The sequence below is a fragment of the Protomyctophum parallelum genome (genome assembly GCF_964188405.1).
Source record: "Protomyctophum parallelum genome assembly, chromosome: 11".
Taxonomy (NCBI): Eukaryota; Metazoa; Chordata; class Actinopteri; order Myctophiformes; family Myctophidae; genus Protomyctophum; species Protomyctophum parallelum.
Genome location: NC_139707.1, coordinates 35,172,224 through 35,192,535, shown reverse-complemented (window position 1 = coordinate 35,192,535; position 20,312 = coordinate 35,172,224). Strand labels below are relative to the sequence as shown.

The 20,312-nt window shown below is 40.0% G+C and overlaps 1 protein-coding gene across 1 annotated transcript; it reads right to left on the bottom strand.

Moving 5' to 3' along the window:
• Nucleotides 1–1,796: 1,796 nt before the first annotated feature.
• Nucleotides 1,797–19,228, bottom strand: itgb2 (integrin, beta 2). Its single transcript, XM_083775955.1, has 17 exons — nucleotides 19,126–19,228; nucleotides 18,824–18,875; nucleotides 17,051–17,154; nucleotides 15,001–15,202; nucleotides 14,124–14,297; nucleotides 13,366–13,607; nucleotides 12,688–12,846; nucleotides 11,396–11,491; nucleotides 11,167–11,256; nucleotides 10,181–10,321; nucleotides 9,103–9,287; nucleotides 8,467–8,607; nucleotides 7,760–7,863; nucleotides 7,266–7,488; nucleotides 6,675–6,898; nucleotides 5,009–5,175; nucleotides 1,797–3,963 (listed from the first exon to the last, which is right to left on the bottom strand). The coding sequence occupies exons 2-17, from the start codon at nucleotides 18,870–18,872 to the stop codon at nucleotides 3,895–3,897; spliced, it is 2,370 nt and encodes a 789-aa protein (XP_083632081.1). The 5' UTR covers nucleotides 18,873–18,875; nucleotides 19,126–19,228; the 3' UTR covers nucleotides 1,797–3,894.
• Nucleotides 19,229–20,312: the final 1,084 nt, after the last annotated feature.

Below are 20,312 nucleotides of genomic sequence, written 5' to 3'. Positions count from 1 at the left end.
CATGCTACTGTATGATGACGCCATGATAATATGTGCATTATCATCTGCCTGCCTGTGTCCAAAGCCACACGACAACAGAGCCAGCTGACGACACAAAAGGACCACACAACACAACACCGCAGAGGAAAATGGTTGAGCGCTGAACAAACATTATGGCACCTGCTGCGCCAGTCAAACATTATTGCTTACCTGCTTGCGTGAAGGTGAGGTCACAGACGAACGTGTACGTGTGTCTCCTGGATGGTTGCTAATAGTCTTTCCACCTTGTCAACCTTGTCTGCTTCTCAACTCATTAACCAAAGTACCGACCAGACACATGTAGCAGGGAGAGGGAGAGAGAGAGAGAGAGAGAGAGAGGGAGAGAGAGAGAGAGAGAGAGAGAGAGAGAGAGAGAGAGAGAGAGAGAGAGAGAGAGAGAGAGAGAGAGAGAGAGAGAGAGAGACACAGCAGTGCCACTGTGTTTCCTACAAGTGGCTGCCAGAATAAGGTGGGTTCTACCAGGAGGACTCTGGACCCTGTTAGGTTCCCATGACTCTCTTACGTAACTACAGCTCAGTTGAAGGTAGGCCTATAAGGACTAATAAGGAACAGCTGTAGGGCCTACTTATATATACGTTTTCAGCTCTGAGACTCGTTTTGTGCTGCATGTGGTCGCAGAGGTTTGATCCACAGAGGGCAGGAGGGTAGAGGCAGTGGTTCCTAAAAATGTTTTTGCCCGGGACCCAAACTATTGAAAATAGCAGATCTACATGAAGCTCAAAAGGCAGTCTCAGGTAACAAAAAACAACTATAGAAAAGGTGCCCCTCAGGGCACCAGTGCAGGTCAGGTTGTGGCCTCCTGGTGGCGCTATAATAAGCCAATGTGAAAAGGGTGCCATTTGTTCTTACTACTTCTTACTTCTTCGAATTGGATGATTTGAGGCGTTTTGTTCCTAAACTGTTTTCCACCTGTTGGTGGCCCTATAACAGGCCGGCCAATGTGAAAAGGGTGGGATGTATTCTTCAGCCTAGTAGAAAGTCTGTGAAAGATTTCACGTAAATTGCACACTGCGTTCATGATTTGAGGCTTTTTGTTCAAAACGGGGCCAATCCTGCAAATTTTTAAAGCCAATGTTAGCCAATCAGGATGGAATATCGGACAGATCTATCTTGAGCACATGACTATAGAGATACTGTGTAACGAGGACTAATATAAAAAAAATGGGTTTTACAAAAGTCGGGCTCCTGGTGGCGCTATAACAGGGACGGGACGAAGCTCCACACGTCCCAAACTCTTCTCCCTTCTTGCTCCAAAACTATGGAATGCACTTCCCATTGCAGTCAGAACTGCAACCTGCAATCTTCCGCCGTAGTCTGAAAACCCACCTTTTCAGACTCCATTATTTATTATTATTATAAATTATGTGGCAGATCTACAAGCTCACAACACGTCACGCTGCGAAGCGTTCTGACCTTGTAGATCGGCTATTTTCAGAAAATGTAAAAACAATCATTACGACGGCATCAAGGCCCGCCAAAATACATTTCAGTCGACTAAATCAAGTGTACATTTAGTTGACTAATATCTTATGATATTTAGTTGACTAAAACTAGACTAACACACAGAAACATTCCAGGCGACTAAAATGTGACTAAAACTAAATCAAACCTATTACAGAGACTATGACTAAAACTAAAATCAAAATTTGCTGCCGAAAACAACACTGGTGTCTGTGCTGGGTAGATATAGTCTTTCTAAAGTAGCCTATATCTAACCTCCGATGGGAAAGAGCAAAATGAAAGGCTATCAATTGTACTGAACAATCATCTCTAGTTTATTTGTGATATTTTGCAGATACAAAAGTCTACAGACCATGCAGTAAGCAGGCCTAGCAATAACTAAAATAGAAAAATATGTGTGTATCATTACATTGTTATTATACACACAGACATATTCAATAAGCAAATGTAACATAATAACAAGGTAGATAACATACATTCCAGTTGCATCACAACACAATACAAATATTTACATATGCATTCGAGGTATTTAGTCAGAGAGAGAACGAGGGGAAATTAACTATAGTCAACGGATCTAGAGAATGTAGGAGCCAGCGATGATTTTTGTGTAATATAAACAAAGTCATTTAAAAAAGCGAGGCAACCATGATGTTCCTCCATAACAAAATGCAGAAGTGTGCCAAGACAAAATGCAGAACTGTTCTCTTGTCAAAGTCACCTCCTCAGCGAGAACATTAATAACCACCTCCATCCCAAAGTACTTAAATTGAGGGTATATATAGACACTGGTTACTTTGATTGAAACGGACAGCTACTGGTTCCGAATGGCCCTCCTACAGTATATTTTGCCAAATTATAGTCCAGACTACAGGAAGATTCCTGCATGAAATTACACCCATAATCTGAAATGGCGGGAAGAACTTGGTTTCAAATTTAAAAGTCATACTGTCAGTGTTGACAATTACCAGAAGGAACCTGACTGTGAATGTGTACAGATATAGAAGAAGTATTTGGCAAATGAGCTCTCACCTAATGACTATAGGTGGTCTCATATAGACAACATGTGGTGGTAAAAAACAAAAGCAAGACAGATTTAAATTCACCTTTAAGCCTCTCCCACTTCATTCCTCGAGCTCATTCATTCCGGTGTAAATATCATGGATTTTACACATTAAATACTGGTTCATTTTTGGCACCAGACCTTCAAAGTCTCTCCCAAATCCGTCAACAAGGTCTGCCGTATGCACTGGAAAGATATGTGCGTGACATTTCTTTTTTTAAACAATGTTTTATCATATAGGAAAACTATTGGTGGAGAGGTTTGTCAAACTCACGTCATGGTTAGCTGTGATTGGACCATAGCAGTTTGAGGAGGGGCTTGGCTATAGGTCAATTAAGGGTCGCCTGAATCTAAAAATATAACAATATTTCTAGTCTCTGAAGAATAAAACATGGGTAAAACTGCAAGCCAAATCGTTTAAACAATGAAAGTTGAAAAACATTTCTTCATAAATATACTTGAGTAAAAGTGAAAATTATGTTGCATTAAAACTAAACTACAATTTATTCTAAAAGATACTTACAGGATGTACCTGAGTAAATGTAAATCGTTGCCATGTTAAAGACATATGAAAGTGCAACAATATTCCAGTTCCATCCCCTCCACATTACATGTACAGTACAGCATCGGGTCTGGGTACCACCAGGTGTGCAAATGGACCGTAGCGAGTCTGTAACTCTGAGAGTGGACAAATGGAACCAAATGCACCTGTAAGGGTCCATTTGGTTCCATTTCTCCACTCTCAGAGTTCAATAAACACTGAAGATTTTACAGTGTAGATTGGAGTCGCTGACATGTATATTATTTTAATCAAATGAATGTCTATTGACCATTTGCAGACAGCGGCCATCTTGCCATCAGAGTTTGGAAGCACTCGTTTTCAGTAAAGCAACATGCCACTGCCTCCTGCATTATGTGCAAATTCAAAGCAGGTGGTGCGTAGGGGAGTTGAGTGACTTCCAAACTGCAACACTTAGACAGAAAGTAGCTCATAATATGTCTACAGTGAAGTTTTATGAAACAAACACTTTGAGGATAGAAAGAGGATAATTCAAGCTTTTCGTACAGCTGCAATGTTGGTGAGTTTGACGTTGTGTAATACAATCAATCAGATACAATCAGATAATACAACAGACTTTTCTGTTTGGATGAATGGGCTGCCAATGGAAGTTGCACCTTGTTAGCACCTTGCCATTAACTTATAATTATGGTAAGATGGCTGCGGTTATATGGTCCATGGCCTAATGCACATCAAACAGGGTGTCCTGGAAGTGAAAGATTTTGAGAACCACCGTAGTCCAGAATAAATTGGCTGTGTGTGTGCAGGGCAGCGGTCACTCTCCTCCAGTGAACATGGGGTTTGTCGTGGTCATGGTGGCTTTCACAAACATCGGGTTGTCAGCCTGTTGAGGGACAAAAACCCTCCCGTTAGTTTCCATATACGTGCACTGTACATGCTACATATAGGGGAGAATGGCTATACATGATGTTGTGGAATGCCTTATACAACAGCCATTAAGACATGCAAATCCCTTGACTCCTTCAAAACTGCTCTCAAAGGGCACCGACGGACGGACGTCTGCAATTCGAAACTGGCCCCCGTGAAATCTGACCTTTTTCATTTATATTATTTCCTTGAAAAATGAACATTTTGGAGTTATGAGGTTTCCTCCGGACAGCAGAGATATACAGTAGTAGTAGGACATAGGAGGCCATTGTAAGGCAGTGATTCCGTGGAACCACAGAGGTCCTTGACGGGGGGGGGGGGGGGGGGGGGGGGCTCCAGGGGGTCCTTGAGGGGGGGCAGGGGGTCCTTGAGGGGGGCTCCAGGGGGTCCTTGAGGGGGAGGGGGGGCAGGGGGTACTTGAGGGGGGCTCCAGGGGGTTCCCAGCTAAATTGGTTAACTTACTGTAGCATCTATTTTTTTCCTATTCGCCATTGTACTTGGTTTTCACAGTAATAATAATAATAATACAATTTTAAACTTAATCTATTCAAAAATAATTCACACGTGTCGCGACGCAACATGTTGTGAGCTTGTTGACGATTTTAGAACATTTTAGCAAAAAAACTAGCAATGGTGGCCATGGTGGAAAAAGTACTAAAATATTTGACTTAAGTATCAATGCTGCAATGTAGAAATAGCTTACTCTGTTAAAAGTCAGAAATATAATTTTTTTTACTTCACAGTAAAAGTACAAAAGTAAGTAGAAAGTACAAATTTCACAAGTTGTTTTTAAAATAGCAGATCTACAAGCTCACAATGCGTCCCATCACAACACACATCGTGAGCCTGTAGATCGGACACATTGTGAGCTTGTAGATCGGACACATTGGGAGCTTGTAGATCGGCTATTTTCAAAAGTGAAGTGCAGGGTAACGTATATGTTTTGTAATAATATTCAAAATCTACAAAGTAGACAATATTTATATAATAGTAAGTTTCACCTCTGCCCAGTTGGGATTCCTCCTCTCGTTTTCGAACTTCTTGAACTCCTTGCGGTCGTTTAGGGTGATGAGTACTTTGGCGAGCACCAGTAAGAGCAGGCCGATGACAGCCACGCCCCCAACGGAGGCCAAGATGATGAGGTAGACGTTTGGCAACACGGGGCATTCTAGAAAATGGCGATGAATATAAAGAAAAATTGTTCATCATGGGCTTGTATAAGTCTGTAATACTGTAGTTTTAGGTGCAATATAGTCTCGCGTATAGTCAGACAACTATTCCACAATCTCAGAATGTATGACTGGAAACATTTTAAAATTGTGGCAACAGTTCATAACTCTATGGAGGCATCAGTCTGGCCATACGAGACTAGGTGCAATTTAACCACAAGTCCTAAAATACTTTGGTGTCCGAAGAATAGTGAAAATATCACAGCTTGTAGATCTGCAATTTTTGAACATTTTGCAATTCTTTAAAAATATATATATATTCTGAAAAGGTTCAGCTGCCATGTCCAAAATTAGGGACATTGAATCAATACAAACCCCAACTGCGAGTGGAGTCAGTGGAAGAACCTTGTTCAATTCATCATAACATTTAGAGACGTACAATTATACACTCGGACACCAAGTTTAAAGTAGTTCATAAATGATACGCAATTAAATCCTGAGTGTGCCCGCCATGAACGGTGACCACGGAGGGTTAAATTAGTACCCTAGCCCGCCAAACACGAGACTCTCGTGTTCCACGGTTTACATTCTTTAATCCATGATTTGATCCGATATCGTTAGCCACCATTCGCTAACACAACAACATGCAAGTAGGACAGTGGCTGCGGCCATTTTGAAAATACACGCGCATCCACTTCCATTCTAAGCTATGTGCATTCAAAGCCCTGTATCTCAGAAACGATTGAGGGGCAGTTTCAACTATACATACTCTATATAGTATATGTATATGTATACGTATGTCTTACGTCATCATTTAGAGCTAGTCATACGTATACTATATACATAATCAGTAAAAATAAAATAGCAAATTGTGCCTGATCTGCTGGGACCAGAGTACGTGGTGTGTATATGTATGACTAGCTCTCAATGATGACGTAAGAAATATGGTCATTTGTGTAGTCTGGTCCCAGCAAACCAGGCACATTTGCTGTTTTATTGGCATACGCATAAAATGGCGGGTGGCTGTCTCGGTTTTTGGCGCAAAGTAACCACAGTATACCGCTAGTCAACTTACAAGTATTATTACAGAAATTGAAGTTAGAGACACATATTACTCTGATCATGATTTAGTATTAATATCACTATAGTCCAAGATTAAATACATTTAAAACAATTGACAATTTACAATAAATAATAAAATAATTATACTGTATAACATATTTTAATTCAGTTTATATACCTTTTTTTCATCACATATCAATGATTTATTTTTCTTTGAAAAACTAAAAAGGGATCTAGAATATTTCTAAATTGATAAAAGTGTATTTCTTATATAGATAGAAACTTGAACCATACTTAATAATACTAGTTGTTTACATGCATAAAGTAGATAGGTAGCAAATAGTTACACCTAATAATTAGACATTTCAAACGTTCCTTCACAGAGATACTGAGATTCCACAGTTTACAGCGGTTGACAGAGTGCAGTTCTAGTTACCTCTGGTCTCAATAGGTTTGACCTCAGCTCTGTATCTAGCTTTTCCGTCCTCACTGTCCAGTTGTTCGATACTGTAAAACATCCAGCAGTTCTCGGAGTCCTTCTGTTTGCATCTCTTTGTTAGCGTGAATTCGGTCACCTCTCTGTGCTCGACGCTTGTGCACGAGTCTGCGCAGGTTTTCTTCAAGGGGCCTTTGTCGTAAGCCAGACATTCAATGCAGTCTCTGAAAAAGAAAAGATTGGCATCATATCAGACAAGGTCGCTGTGCAACTCAACATGGCTGGCTTAATTAATGCACCCCAATAATGTCAAGAGTAATTGATAGAATAATCATAGAATAGAGAACATTTGACAAAAGTCCTATAACGCTTTAAGATAGGTACTATATAGCACCAAAAGATCTTCCTCTGTGATTATGAGAACCACTTTTAGTGCTATAATATATTTGTGTATGATGTGTCCCCGTCTATAGCTTGTAAGGTAGACGGTAGCCTATTTGTACATTTAAATACTACTTTTGAGTGTTAAAGTTTAAAAATAAATAAGAAAAAATAAATAAAAAAGATCTGTGACACCCCACCCCTTCTTACTTGTTGGTCACACAGTAATCGTCACAGCTGTCACATTCTATGCAGAAGGGTGGCTGGTATCCGCTGTCACACTTGCACAGACCACACTCGCATTGGCCTCTGCCGCTGCACACGGAGGTGCTGCCAGGGGTGCGACAGTCCGTGTCGTACTTTGCACAGTGACAGGCGTCGCCCTCCCATCCTTCATTGCAACTACAAATGCCACAGCCACACTTGCCATTCCCTTAAAGAGGAGAAGGACGGGCAGAATCAGTAATTGGTGGTGTCCTCATGTCCTGCATGACAGTGATTCGCAAGGCAGGACAATACTTATTTAACAGAATACTGGAACACCTATAAAAGCCTGTAATGAAAATACAGATCTACAAACTCACCGGTATAGTATTACATCTACAAGCTCACTCCACTAAATTCCAGTATTGGTACTTTTACTTAAGTAAAACAATTGAGTACTTTTTCCATCACTGTCAGGCACTACAGTATACAGTACGTACCTCCACAGAGTTTATTCTGGAACATCTCGCAGTGTTCGTCGTCACATTCGCAGTGGGCACCGTGGTAGCTGCTGCCGCCTTGCTCCAGGTGGTTGCACAGGCACCTTTTTGATTGATTGATTGATTGATTTATTGATTGATTTATTGATTGAAGTATTTATTAACTGTTTGCAGAATTACAGTACATTTCAAGCACAACTAAATACAAAAACTGTTAAAGGGAAACTTTACCCTTTTTGCAAAAAAGGGGGGTCTTAATGTGTGTAATATGTGGTTTTAGATATTTTAGATTTTAGCAGTGAGCCCAGTGTCTATGATGTCATGGACACTGGGCTCACTTCCTTCCTGGACTACATGTTGTCTTATAGTCAGACAGCCCTCCCCCCTATCCACAAGGAGGAGCAGTGCACCAAAGCATTATGTGAATTGTAGTCCAGGAAGGAAGTGAGCCCAGTGTTGATGACATCAGAGACACTGGGCTCACTGCTAAAATCTAAAATATCTAAAACCACATATTACACACATAAAGACCCCCAGGAAAGTGTTCTAAATCTTCTAAACGTCATTTACATATATTATTTTGCAAAAAGGGTGAAGTGTCCCTTTAACTGTGAGTGGACGACGCCATAAACAAAGCATTACACTTGTTTACAAGAGGGTCCGCCGTTTTCAATTCATCATAACATTTAGAGACGTAGCCTACATACCTGCCGCACTGACACACTCCACGGTCCGGCCCCTCGCAATCGGTGAGTGAGCCGTTCTTCCGACAAGACGCCCTCATGGCGCTCTCGTCCTTGACTCCAATCTCACACTCACACTTCGGCCCCACAAAGCCGGAGTCACAACTGCAGACAGAACATTATGTATTGGAGCGAGCGACTGAAATGTCAAAATAATACATATAGACTTAAAGATGGAGTCTACGTCTACAAGTCTTAGATCGGCTATTTTGAGCAAGTGTAAAATCAGCCATTACGACGGCATCAACGCCCGCCAAAACACATTTCAGTCGACCAAATCAACTGTAGATTTAGTCTACTAAAATCGTATAATACTTAGTCGAATAAAGTAGACTAACACTAAAACATTCCGGGTGACTAAAACCTAAATGACAACTATTCAAAGGAGAGACTATGACTAAAACTAAAATAGAAAATTGCTGCCAAAAACAACACTGATACAGACAATACTCATGTTACTTGAACGATTGAAGGAACAACAGTACAACAGTACAGCCCTCCCATGCACCCACGCCTCCTCATGGCTTACTTGCATGTGCCACAGGTGAGAAACAGTAAATAAGCCCTCCCATGTACCCACGACGTCTCCTCATGGCTTACTTGCATGTGCCACAGTTGAGCCGGCCATTGCCGTTGCAGCCGGTGGCCTCCGGACGGTCATTGCAGTCACAGTCACAGTGCGTCGATATGGTCACCTTCAGCTTGTCCTCGATGCCCTGTGGGCCGATGTAGAAAACGGAGGGCTCCTCACATCTGTCTGCAGTCACAGTGACATTAAAGGAAATCTGGGGGGTTGAAGGGTTCAGACGGTGAATTATTATCTTCATTCCGTGACTGATACCAGTGTTGTTTTTGGCAGCAAATTTAGATTTTTTGAAGTTTTAGTCATAGTCTTTTGAATAGTTTTCCGTTCGTTTTAGTCACATTTTAGTCACCAGGAATGTCTGTTTTTAACATTTTAGTCTAGTTTTTATTTGTCAATATAATTAGTCTTACTTTTAGTCATCATATCTTAGTTTTCATTTAGTTTCCATTTAGTTTTCGCCAAAAAGGTAGTCGACGAACATTTTTCGCCCTAGTTTTAGTCGACGAAAACAACACTGACTGATACCATGGTAATGTAAGTGTATAATTAGTTACTATTCCGCACAGATATAACACAATATTTAGATGAGCTAATGTTGATATAATGAGTAATTAATTCATGGTTATTCTAAAGGACCCACACTTAGTTTAATTATTAGTTCTTCAGGAGATATGGTCTATGTCACTAAATTCATTAATAATAAATTATTAATAGGTTGGGATAGTGAATTATACTCAATATGATTGGTTTTCTAGCTATAGCCTACACCTACTACAGGGTAACAGAACAATACTTCAATTGTTGTCATACACATATTGTTGTCATACTGTGTAATATTAACTTTTTGGGGTGCAGCTCTGCCACTATGTAGTATGTATATATATATATATATATATATATATAAATTATGTAGTATGTATATTTACAGTGTGTGTGTGTGTGTGTGTGTGTGTGTGTGTGTGTGTGTGTGTGTGTGTGTGTGTGTGTGTGTGTGTGTGTGTATGTGTGTGCGTGCGTGCGTGCGTGCGTGTGTGCGTGCGTGTGCACACATTTGTGCACATTTGTGTGTAACCAAAATGTGTTCAAACGTACCTCCATTGCCACACCCACTTTCTCACAGACCCCTGTGGTGTCGCCCGCAGGTCCTGGATGAGGACAAATAGGGGTGTAGGTCACCTTCACACCCTCAGGGAGATCACCGTGCACCTTCAGAATGACTTTGGAGGACAAGCTCTGTCGGTAGACAAACAAAGCATGGCTGGTCTGTTAAACCGACAGAAGAATGCGGAGACGAGAGGCGAGCATGGATATATCTTTTCGGGTTCGCGTAAATGGCGCCCCTATTCACTGCTTCACCAATCACCACGCAGGAAGACAGAACGCAGTAGCCTAGCGCCCGGTTTATTTTGGACTTTCACGTTTTAGAAGGACAATATCGGTCGCTATAGAACCACGGGCGGGTTTTTGTAATGAATATATTACAAAAGTTCATTATAAGGAGTTTGAAGTTACAATGGGTTTGTATATGGGAAGGGGGGCGGGGCAGCTAAAATGTATGTCAAATATCTAAATACACAATCAAGCAACTTAAAAACTGTCTGGCGTGTTCACAAAGGCCGGAGTAGACGATGTGGACGTAGCTTGTCAATCTCCCAAGCCAAGGGCGTCACTATTTTTACCCAAACGCGAAAAGATCAAACATGCTATCAGGGCAAGTATAGCACTTACCCCACCCCCTTAGATAGCATTTCTGTAGACTTAGATAGCATTTGATACAGACTTATAGCATGTTATGTAGACAGCACTATAATTGCATTGTATGTAGTCATAGCACGTCATAGTACATATGTATAGCATAGTAGTATAGATGTATAGTTTATATGTATAGCTTCATTATATATATTCCACTGTTACTTTCTTAGCTTACGCATGTTTCTTGATAAATGTTTTTATGTGATGTATTCCCATGGTTTTTTGTTCTTGCTTAATGTAAGTCGCTCTGGATTAAGAGCGTCTGCTAAATGCCTAAATTGTAAATTGTAATTTTTAAATTGTATAGGGAAGATTTTAAAACTCACATTGTAGGCGTCTTTGATCAGATCAACAACATTATCAGAATTGGTTGACAGAACTCCCACCACCGACTTTGGAATCATTTGACTGAGTTCCTGTGATAAGAGATGAAAAATAGGTCCATTACAATAACATCGTAACGGTATCCAATAATAAATGATACAACAAAGCAAAGTTTGTAAAACTGACAAACAAACAAACAAGTATAGACACAAACAGTTAAAACGTATTTACCGTGTATACTTTCGCCATTTCTTTTGTCACAGCAAAGATGAGCTGAATATTATTTCTTTGCAATTGTGTAGCTAATTGACCAACAGATGGGTAGTCCTGCAAAGAGATATGTTTGATTAAACACTCACAAAACGTCAAAAAAACATCATACTTCAGCAGATTATAATGACCTCTGTTTCTTTTTTTATGTTTTTTGTGTGGCTTTTGCCTTTATTTTATTTTACAATTCCACAATCTCCGAATGCTATATATATATATAGAGTCTGGAACTACACCTCCCGAAATCCGAGTAAGGAAGCTGCCATTTCCGTTTCAATTCTTTAGCATTTTTATCATATTTAACACAATCTAACTCTATGTTTGAACAACTTCAAACCACTTAAAATGTATATGCATTTTTGTCCGTAACCTTACTGTACTGCTAGGCCATGCAACATCATAGCACTCGTTAAGTCCTGTTTCGTTACATTACATTACATTAGATTACATCTGTTGCAAGGATCATGTGATGTCACAACGCTTTTCCTCCCTACACTATAGTTCCTATATTGCAGTGTTGATTTCGACATTTCGTCGACTAAAACTAAGACGAAAAATGTTCGTCAACTACCTATTTCCAATGACGAAAACTAAATGGTATCTAAATAAAAACTAAGCTATGATGATTGAAACTGAGACTAAATATATTGACAATTTCGTCAACAAATAAAAACTATATAGACTCAAATGTTATAGGAAGGGACTAGTGGACAAGAGATCCAGTCATTCTAAAATCCCAACGTGTCGCGCTGCGACGCATTGAGAGCTTGTAGATCGGCTGTTTTCATCAGGTGTAAAAACAGTCATTACGACGGCATCAAGGCCCGCCAAAATGCATTTTAGTAGACTACATCAACTGTAGATTTAGTCGACTAAATCTAAATCATTCATACTTTTAGGTTAAGCAAGGTCGATTGTTTAGCTAAACAAAGTCAATATGTGACTTATAGTCTTCGTACACACATCAGATGAACATGCTCTGTGCTGTCCGTGTTTCATGGCCACCTCAATGCTTTTCCAATGGAAGTCACGTGGTTTGACCAAACAGTTGTGTGTGATGGGGGGAGGGGCAATCAAACACAGGTGTTTGGTCAAACCACGTGACTTCCATTGGAAAAGCATTGGGGCGGCCATGAAACACAGTACACTAGTACAGCACAGTTGTTCTTTATGTGTGTAGAGTATATACACTAAGAATACTATAGGCAAAACACAAAGAAAAAAAGGAAACTCATTTAAATCCCAACACATACCATTTCATTGCTCATGCCATAAAGACCGTTTACCAAATGACATTGCTCGTCATTTGGCTCCAGTATACCGGCCAGTTTACCATCCCCCGCCATGTGAAATCCATCGTCGGTGGTAAGCACAATCAGCCTCGTGCTGCTGTTCCTCCAACCTATCTCGCCCTGAACAACAACAACAACAACAACATGTTTGGGAGCAACTTGGATATGAAACACTATAACACAGTGGTTCCCAAAGTGGGGTCCGGGGACCCCCAGGGGTCCTTGAGGGAGTTCCAGTGCGGTGTCCCCAACTAAATGATAGTTTGGAACCAAATGAACCCGCATGGGTCTGTAACTCTCTATTTGGTTCCATTTGTACACTCTCAGAGTTAAATTAACATTGATTTTTACAATATAAATTGGGGTCCCAGAGATATAGCAATGCCATTAAATGGGGGTCCGTAGACTAATATGCATGTCAAACTGGGGTGGTCCTTGAAATTGAACGGGTTGAGAATCACTGCTAGAACCATAAAGATCTTCTCTTATGGGGAGATGGGGCTATCTCTCTTCAAATGGGAGGCTGATTAGTGTCAATTTGGGGGTCCTTGACATGAAAGGGTTTGGGAACCACTGCTATAACACAAGTTTAAAGGAATGTTATTATTATCCCTTCATTATTAGCAGGTGTGCTCTTACCACGCAGACGGCAGCTTGCATCATGGCGTCCAGACTCCCTTCGGGGGAGTCCAGGTTCCCAGAGATATACTGCTTTTCCACCTCGCTCTTGAACTTCTCTGAATCCGACGTTATGCTGACGACATGCCTGAAGCCAAAGGCAGCCTGACAGTATTGGTCGCTCTCTTCACACGGCCATTGCAGTTTGTCCTTGTTGGTGTTGGTAAAGGGCAGGACCGTCTTATCCACGAAAGCGCCGAATCCTGCAGTGTCCAGACATAACCGTTATTTACCCCCATCTAAATATTCAGTTGTTTGTTTCATGCAGTGTTGGAAAAAGTAATCAATATTGTCTTACTTAAGTAAAAGTACCAATACTGCAATTTAGAACTTACAAGTAAAAGTACGGAATTGCAAATGTATTGAAAAAGTAGCCTACTCATTGTGCAGAATGTGCCATTTCAAAAGATCTACAGAGATCGGCTATTTTCAAATGGCCGAAATTATAGGGTTGAAGTGGTTAATGTATGTTTTCTAATCAAAAAATAATATCTCCAAACTAGTAACTAAAGTTTTCAAATAGTTGTAGTGGAGTAAAAGTACAAATTGAAAGTATTGGAAATTGGAAATGCTCAAGTAAAGTACAAATACCTCAAAATTGTACTTAAGTACAGTACTTAAGTAAAAGTGCTTAGTTATTTTCCACCACTGGTTTCATGAAAGGTTCACTGTTTCTCACAAAATGTGTTTGTTTGTTGGTAGCTATAGTCTTGGCTTACCTATTTGAGCATTCTGCTGAGTGATATCATTTAAGGACTTAAAAAGGTTTTGTCCAAGGTTTTTCACATTTTGCAAGTCGTCTTTCATGGAGTTGGACAGGTCCATCAGGTAATAGAGATCAACTGGAAAACCCTCTACTCTTTTAAAACGCACAGTAAATGTGGTTGGCAGCCCTATAGAAAGAGAAAAAAACGTTGACACGAATGGAACAATATTCCCAATACACATGATTCCAGACACAAGACCTTATAGGTCACAAAGCATAATTCTGACAATAATCAAGATCAGGCGCGTAAGGTTCTTATAACGTCAGTGGGTGCTTCCCCCCCCCCCCCCCCCCCCCCCCAGACGGGGTAAAAAAACGAGAACAAGCGTTATCTTGATTCAAGATAACGCTTGTTCTACTGTTCAACTTCATGTCAATTTTGCTTCCACTGACCAACAGTGTTGATTTCGTCGACTAAAACTAAGACGTTTAATGGAAACTAAATGAAAACTAAGCTGATGATGACTGAAACTAAGACTAAGTATATTGACAATTTCGTCAAAAAGGAAAACTAGACTAAAATGTTAGGGAGGGACTATAGTGGACAAGAGATCCATTTTACACTTGTTTGCATGGTGAAAATAGCCGATCTACACGCTCACAACGGGTTGCAGCGCGACACGTTGTGAGCTTGTAGATCGGCTATTTTCAACAAGTGTAAAATCAGTCATTACGACGGCATCAAGGCCTGACGAAACACATTTCAGTCGAGTAAATCAGCCGTATAGATTTAGTCGACTAAAATCTTACGATATTTAGTCAACAAAAACTAGACTAACACTAAGACAAAACTAAAATCAAAAATTGCTGCCAAAAACAACAGTGCTGACCAGGTCTCAGTTTGAGATTGATTTCCTGCGGCGAGAGCTGAACGGACTCCCGTTGACTGAAGGACTCGGACAGCGGAGCGTCCTCCACCACTGAAACGTTGCTCACGGGCGATATGATCTGGTCCGGACGGCAGCCCTTCGTCTCTAGCTGGCTCCTGGTGTCACAGCGAGCCGCGTCCTGTTCCCCTTGTTGGGTGAAATCCTGACAACAATGGCAAAATATACAAAGAAGAACTATTATTATAGTTATAGGCCTACACACACTGTATACTTCCCTGTGCTCTTTTATTTTTTTCAAACGGTCAATAAATTATTCAATCAATCAAACGCACAAAGCATTTAACCACATGAACTACTTCTCCCTTTTTCTGGGATGAACGCACGCACACACACGCACGCACACAATTGGTTTTATGTGTACTGGATGATTACATCTTTGGGTTAAAGACACACTATAAGACATTACCGTGAACGATATTGAGAGCATTCAGCTTATTCATTTTTTTTATTGATTTACTATGAAAACGTGCATTTCCCGTCAGTCTGTCACCCCACGCCTCCATATATGGTCATGCCTTGTGACATCACGTGACATCATCAGGGGTGGATCTCCCTGATGTCAGCATTATTAAGCCCATATATGGGAATGCCCGTAGATCCCTGATGTCATCAATATTGGCCAGCAAACCCTACATCTGACCTCGAACCTCAAACCCTTAGATCTCCATATATGGAGCTGACCTGTTCTGACATTCCATTATGTTGATCCTTATTCCTCTCTTCGATGTCTCCCTTTTGACTGATACCTGTCCATTCAAACACAGGCCTGCCCCAAAGTTATCAGTGCAGCCACGCCTGGCAGCCGGAAAAAACTAGAGTTTCAACAGGCCCAAAAATGAAGGCCCGGCCCTACCTGGGCCCTCATCAAACCCTGTACACTCAAGACACTGCCCTCGATGCAACCCTTAGATCTCCATATATGGAGCTGACCTGTTCTATATGGTTGATCTGACATATTGTTGATATTGTTGGAGCTGACATTCCATTATGTTGATCTGACCTGATAAAACCCTGTACACTCAAGACAGGCTCCATATATGGCCAGTACAGAATTCATTCCATGTTGATCTGATATGGTGAATGGTGATGTGACCCCCCCCCCCCCCCCCCATGCCAAAGCGCCAGTGCTCGCCCAGCAGTCTGCCGTCACCCAGGTGGATGCGTGCACGGCACGCTATACCTCGCCCTACGCTTCTCGCCCTTCAGTGCGTCTTACTGTTTTTACTGTGTCCTTCTGACACAGCATTTACATATTCTGAAATGTTACTGTTTTGCCATTTCCGGGTTTTTGGTTTCCCTGCAGTGATGTCGTTACTGATTTGCAGAAAAAAAACTTCTTCTGATACTGCCTTTTTTGGTAGCCTACTGATGATCTTTCCATTTTGTGGTCTTGTGGCCAAATAAATGTACTGTTTGGTGGGTATTACTTATGGCAACTGTCATGCTTCTCGATTTTATGATCTAGTGGCATTCAACCATTCAGCATGTGCATAACAGCAGATCTGAATGTTAACTTATTCTCCCTTTTTCATAATCGTTGCTGTCAGGAGGATCATAACTACATTTTTGAGGTTTTAGATTTTTTTTGTTTGGCATAAATCAGTGCTATTGAACACCCTTCACATCTGTGTGTTGTTTAGAAAATATTGAAAGTAGTAAAAAGTGCTTTGGACAAAACCTCTTAACTCCATTGGACCCTCAAAATGTCTGCTAAAGCAACTAACTCCACCACCTCTCCCCCTCTCATGGAAGTAATTGACAATATATAAAGTTACAACACCAAATTGATGAGGCTGTATTGCTTTGTTTTAAAAATATAAGGTTTTCTTAATTTCCTGAAAAATGTATATTTTTCATTTCCTGAAAAATGAATATTTTAGAGTTATTAGGTTTCCTCCTGACAGCAGAGATATTTATTCTCTGAACAGAAAATATAGAAGAAAATGTTGCTTCATGAGGCCACATGCATCGTAATGTATTTTCTACTCACCGGTTGTTTGCACCACACACAGTATCTCCCAGAACTGATACAGTCACCACAGGAGTTTATATCTGTCTTAGGGCATATTTCCTTTTCCTCATCTTTGCAAGAACCTACAACAACAAACAGAAGACACAAGACACTTTGTAAGAGAGTTACGGCGCTTCTCGAATGAGCCATGGTTATATCTTTGTTTTTTATGATTTCTAAGGATTTTAAATAATCGTGAGGTTCAGTTTAAGTGTAAAATGAAATGTGCCACTGAAAGGGACAAGGTTATTGAAAGATGGCAGTAGCTCTGAGCTTACTGGGGTAAAGATACTTTGTTTTTATCATTTCATAATATCTAGTCTAATAATACTAATAATAATACATTTGATTTATAAATGCACTTTACATTCCACAGAATCTCAAAGTGCTACGTAGCACTTTGAGATTCCGTGGAATGTAAAGTGCATTATAAATAAAATGTATTATTATTATTACAATGGGCAGAGCATTAGCATAACACAGGGAATGTGTTGACTGTGGCAAAATCATACTGTATACTATAGGCTAGACTAATACATTTGTTATCCAGCAACTGCATTTCAGAGCAGCACACCAGTGTTGTTTTCGTCGACTAAAACTATGATGAAAAATGTTTGTCGACTACCTTTTTTCACTGACGAAAACTAAATGGAAACTAAATGAAAACTAAGCCATGGCAATTGTGTCAACAAATAAAAACTAGACTATAATGTTAGGAAGGGACTATAGAGGACAAGAGATCCAGTATAAGGCATTTTATACAAGGTTGCATCCTGAAAAGAGCAGATCTACAAGCTCACAACGCGTCGCTTTGCGATGTGTTGTGGGCTTGTAGAGCGGCTATCTTCAGCAATTGAGAGAAACAGTCATTACGACGGCATCAAGGCCCACCAAAATACATTTTAGTCGACAAAATCACCTGTAGATTTAGTCGAATAAAATCCTATGATATTTAGTCGACTAAAACTAGACACACTAAAACATTCCAGGTGACTAAAATATGACTAAAACTAAAATGAAAACTATTCAAGAGACTACGACAAATACTAAAATCTAAATTTTGCTGCCAAAAACAACACTGCAGCACACACCATGTATACACAAAGTATAACCACAAGTTTAAAGTTAAGTTTTGTGTGTGTGTATATATATATATATATATATATATATTAGGGCCGGGACTAATTGCGATTAATTTAGATTAATTAACTACAGAAAAAATTATCGCGATTAACTACAGATAAATTAATCGCACCTTTTTTTTTCACCGCGGAACGTTTCTCACTGGGCGCTTTTCTATAGTACTGAAAACTGGAAATAATAAAAAGTCACCCCATTTTGTGTTGCCTAGAACTGGAGGTCTGACAAAAAACAGTAACAATATGAAGTAAGTACAGCTTTGTGATGTCACTTTTTTTCAGACCTCCAGTTCTAGGCAACACAGAATGGGGTGACTTTTTATTATTATTTCCACAACAGGTATATTAATGACAGTAAAATGTTGAAAATGAGTGGTATCCTGTAGTCACTATTCGTTGATTCACTGGGATACCAAAAAACCTTTAAAAAAAAGGTTTCTCACTGTTCTCGGGTTGAATATTGATATGCGATTAAAATGCGATTAATCTAGATTAATTAATCGCAAAGCCTCTGATTAATTAGATTAATTTTTTTAATCGAGTCCCAGCTCTAATATATATATATATATATATATATACATAACTAATGTGGTGAAAACAAATCTTGACTTACCCTCTCTACCCATTAGCAGGAGCACAAGGAAGAAAATGCATCTCTCCATTTCCTATTTAAAAAAGTATTTTTGTTAGATCCCATTATGTACGCATCATTTCTATTCCCTTTTAACTGTATACTTTATTTTTTACTTTGATTGTATTGTTCCACTTTTGCTTCGGCCTCTATAGCTGCATGGTCTAAACAATATAGCCTATACTATCAAAAATAATAATCTGTACATTGAAACTACAGTATGATACAAGAACAACAATGGACCTATAGCATCATCACAAATAAATAATACAAAGCATACTTACAAAAGAGATTCATCAACGTAACCCTGCGGCGTTTGTGACAGTTAGAGAATCCACCACAGATAGAAAGACAGGATTCAGGAAGTACCCTGGCCTGTTCCACCCCTCCTTGTATCTTGTGTGTAATCTGCTCTGTCTCTGTCATAATAGTTCAGTGGTTCCTAAACTGGGGGTCTGGACCCCCCTGGGGGTCCCCAAATAATGTTTTGGAAGTCCCCAGATGATTATCCTAACCCATTTAGGTCTGAGGACGATTCTACAAATGCCTAACAGTTTTCTGAAAAACCTCATGTTTCTATGTCAGTGGTTCTCAAACATTTTCATGTCAAGGACCCCCACAAACATATGTAATTGCCCGCCAAGCCCCATCTGAAAATATGTTGTTCCAGGGACCCCCCCAGGCCCAGAGTTAAAAATGTTCTGCTATTTTTCAACAGCTAAAGTACAACATAAATTATGCTTAACACACCAAAATGGGTTCCCGCCAAAAAAATGGGTTTTAATGTGCAACATTGTTTTCTCAGTCTCACTCAACAGTAAACATGTAGTAACATGTCTGCACATTTCTAAAGTGAAACTTTAAGGACTTTTAAGAACAATAAATTGGCAAACTGGCTGGATACGAACGGGAAAAAAGCTGGGTGCCGAGGCTATACCGCTTTATATTCTCTAATAATGAAGTCAATGGATGCTGTGTGGTCTTATATTCTGGGCGGGAACCCCTTTTGGTGTTTTAAGCATTATGTTATACTTTAGCTACTATAGCAGATCTATACAAGCTCATAGCGTGGCACAGAGTGCCGCGCTACGAGCTTGTAGTTCTGCTATTTTTGAAAAATCGTCTATAACCTATGAGAGGCCCTAACCTAACCCCTAGTGATGCACCGAAAATTCGGCCGCAGAAAATATTCGGTAGAAATGCATTTTCGGCCTATTCGGTTTCGGCACAAATAGGCAGAAAAAATATATCTGAATAGTGTATTATTTAAGTTAAGTATTGCCATAACCATTTCTTTTGCCATAAATCAGGTAGGTACGACCAAATAACATTAATAATATTCGGAGATTCGGTTTTCGGTTTTCGGGCCAACTGTTATTCGGTATTGGGTTTCGGCCAAGAATTTCCCTTTCGGTGCATCCCTAGATTCCCTACTAACCCCTATGGTCAGTATATCAGTGTTGTTTTCGTC

What these genes read in the sequence shown, in the direction of transcription:
- itgb2 (XM_083775955.1), bottom strand. Translation starts at nt 18,872, where the DNA reads ATGGAGAGATGCATTTTCTTCCTTGTGCTCCTGCTAATGGGTAGAGAG. An exon ending in AAGTGGGTGTGGCAATGGAG is followed by an intron (nt 9,288 to 10,180) that starts GTACGTTTGAAC and finishes TCAACCCCCCAG; the next exon opens with ATTTCCTTTAATGTCACTGT. An exon ending in CAAACCTATTGAGACCAGAG is followed by an intron (nt 5,176 to 6,674) that starts GTAACTAGAACT and finishes GCCATTTTCTAG; the next exon opens with AATGCCCCGTGTTGCCAAAC.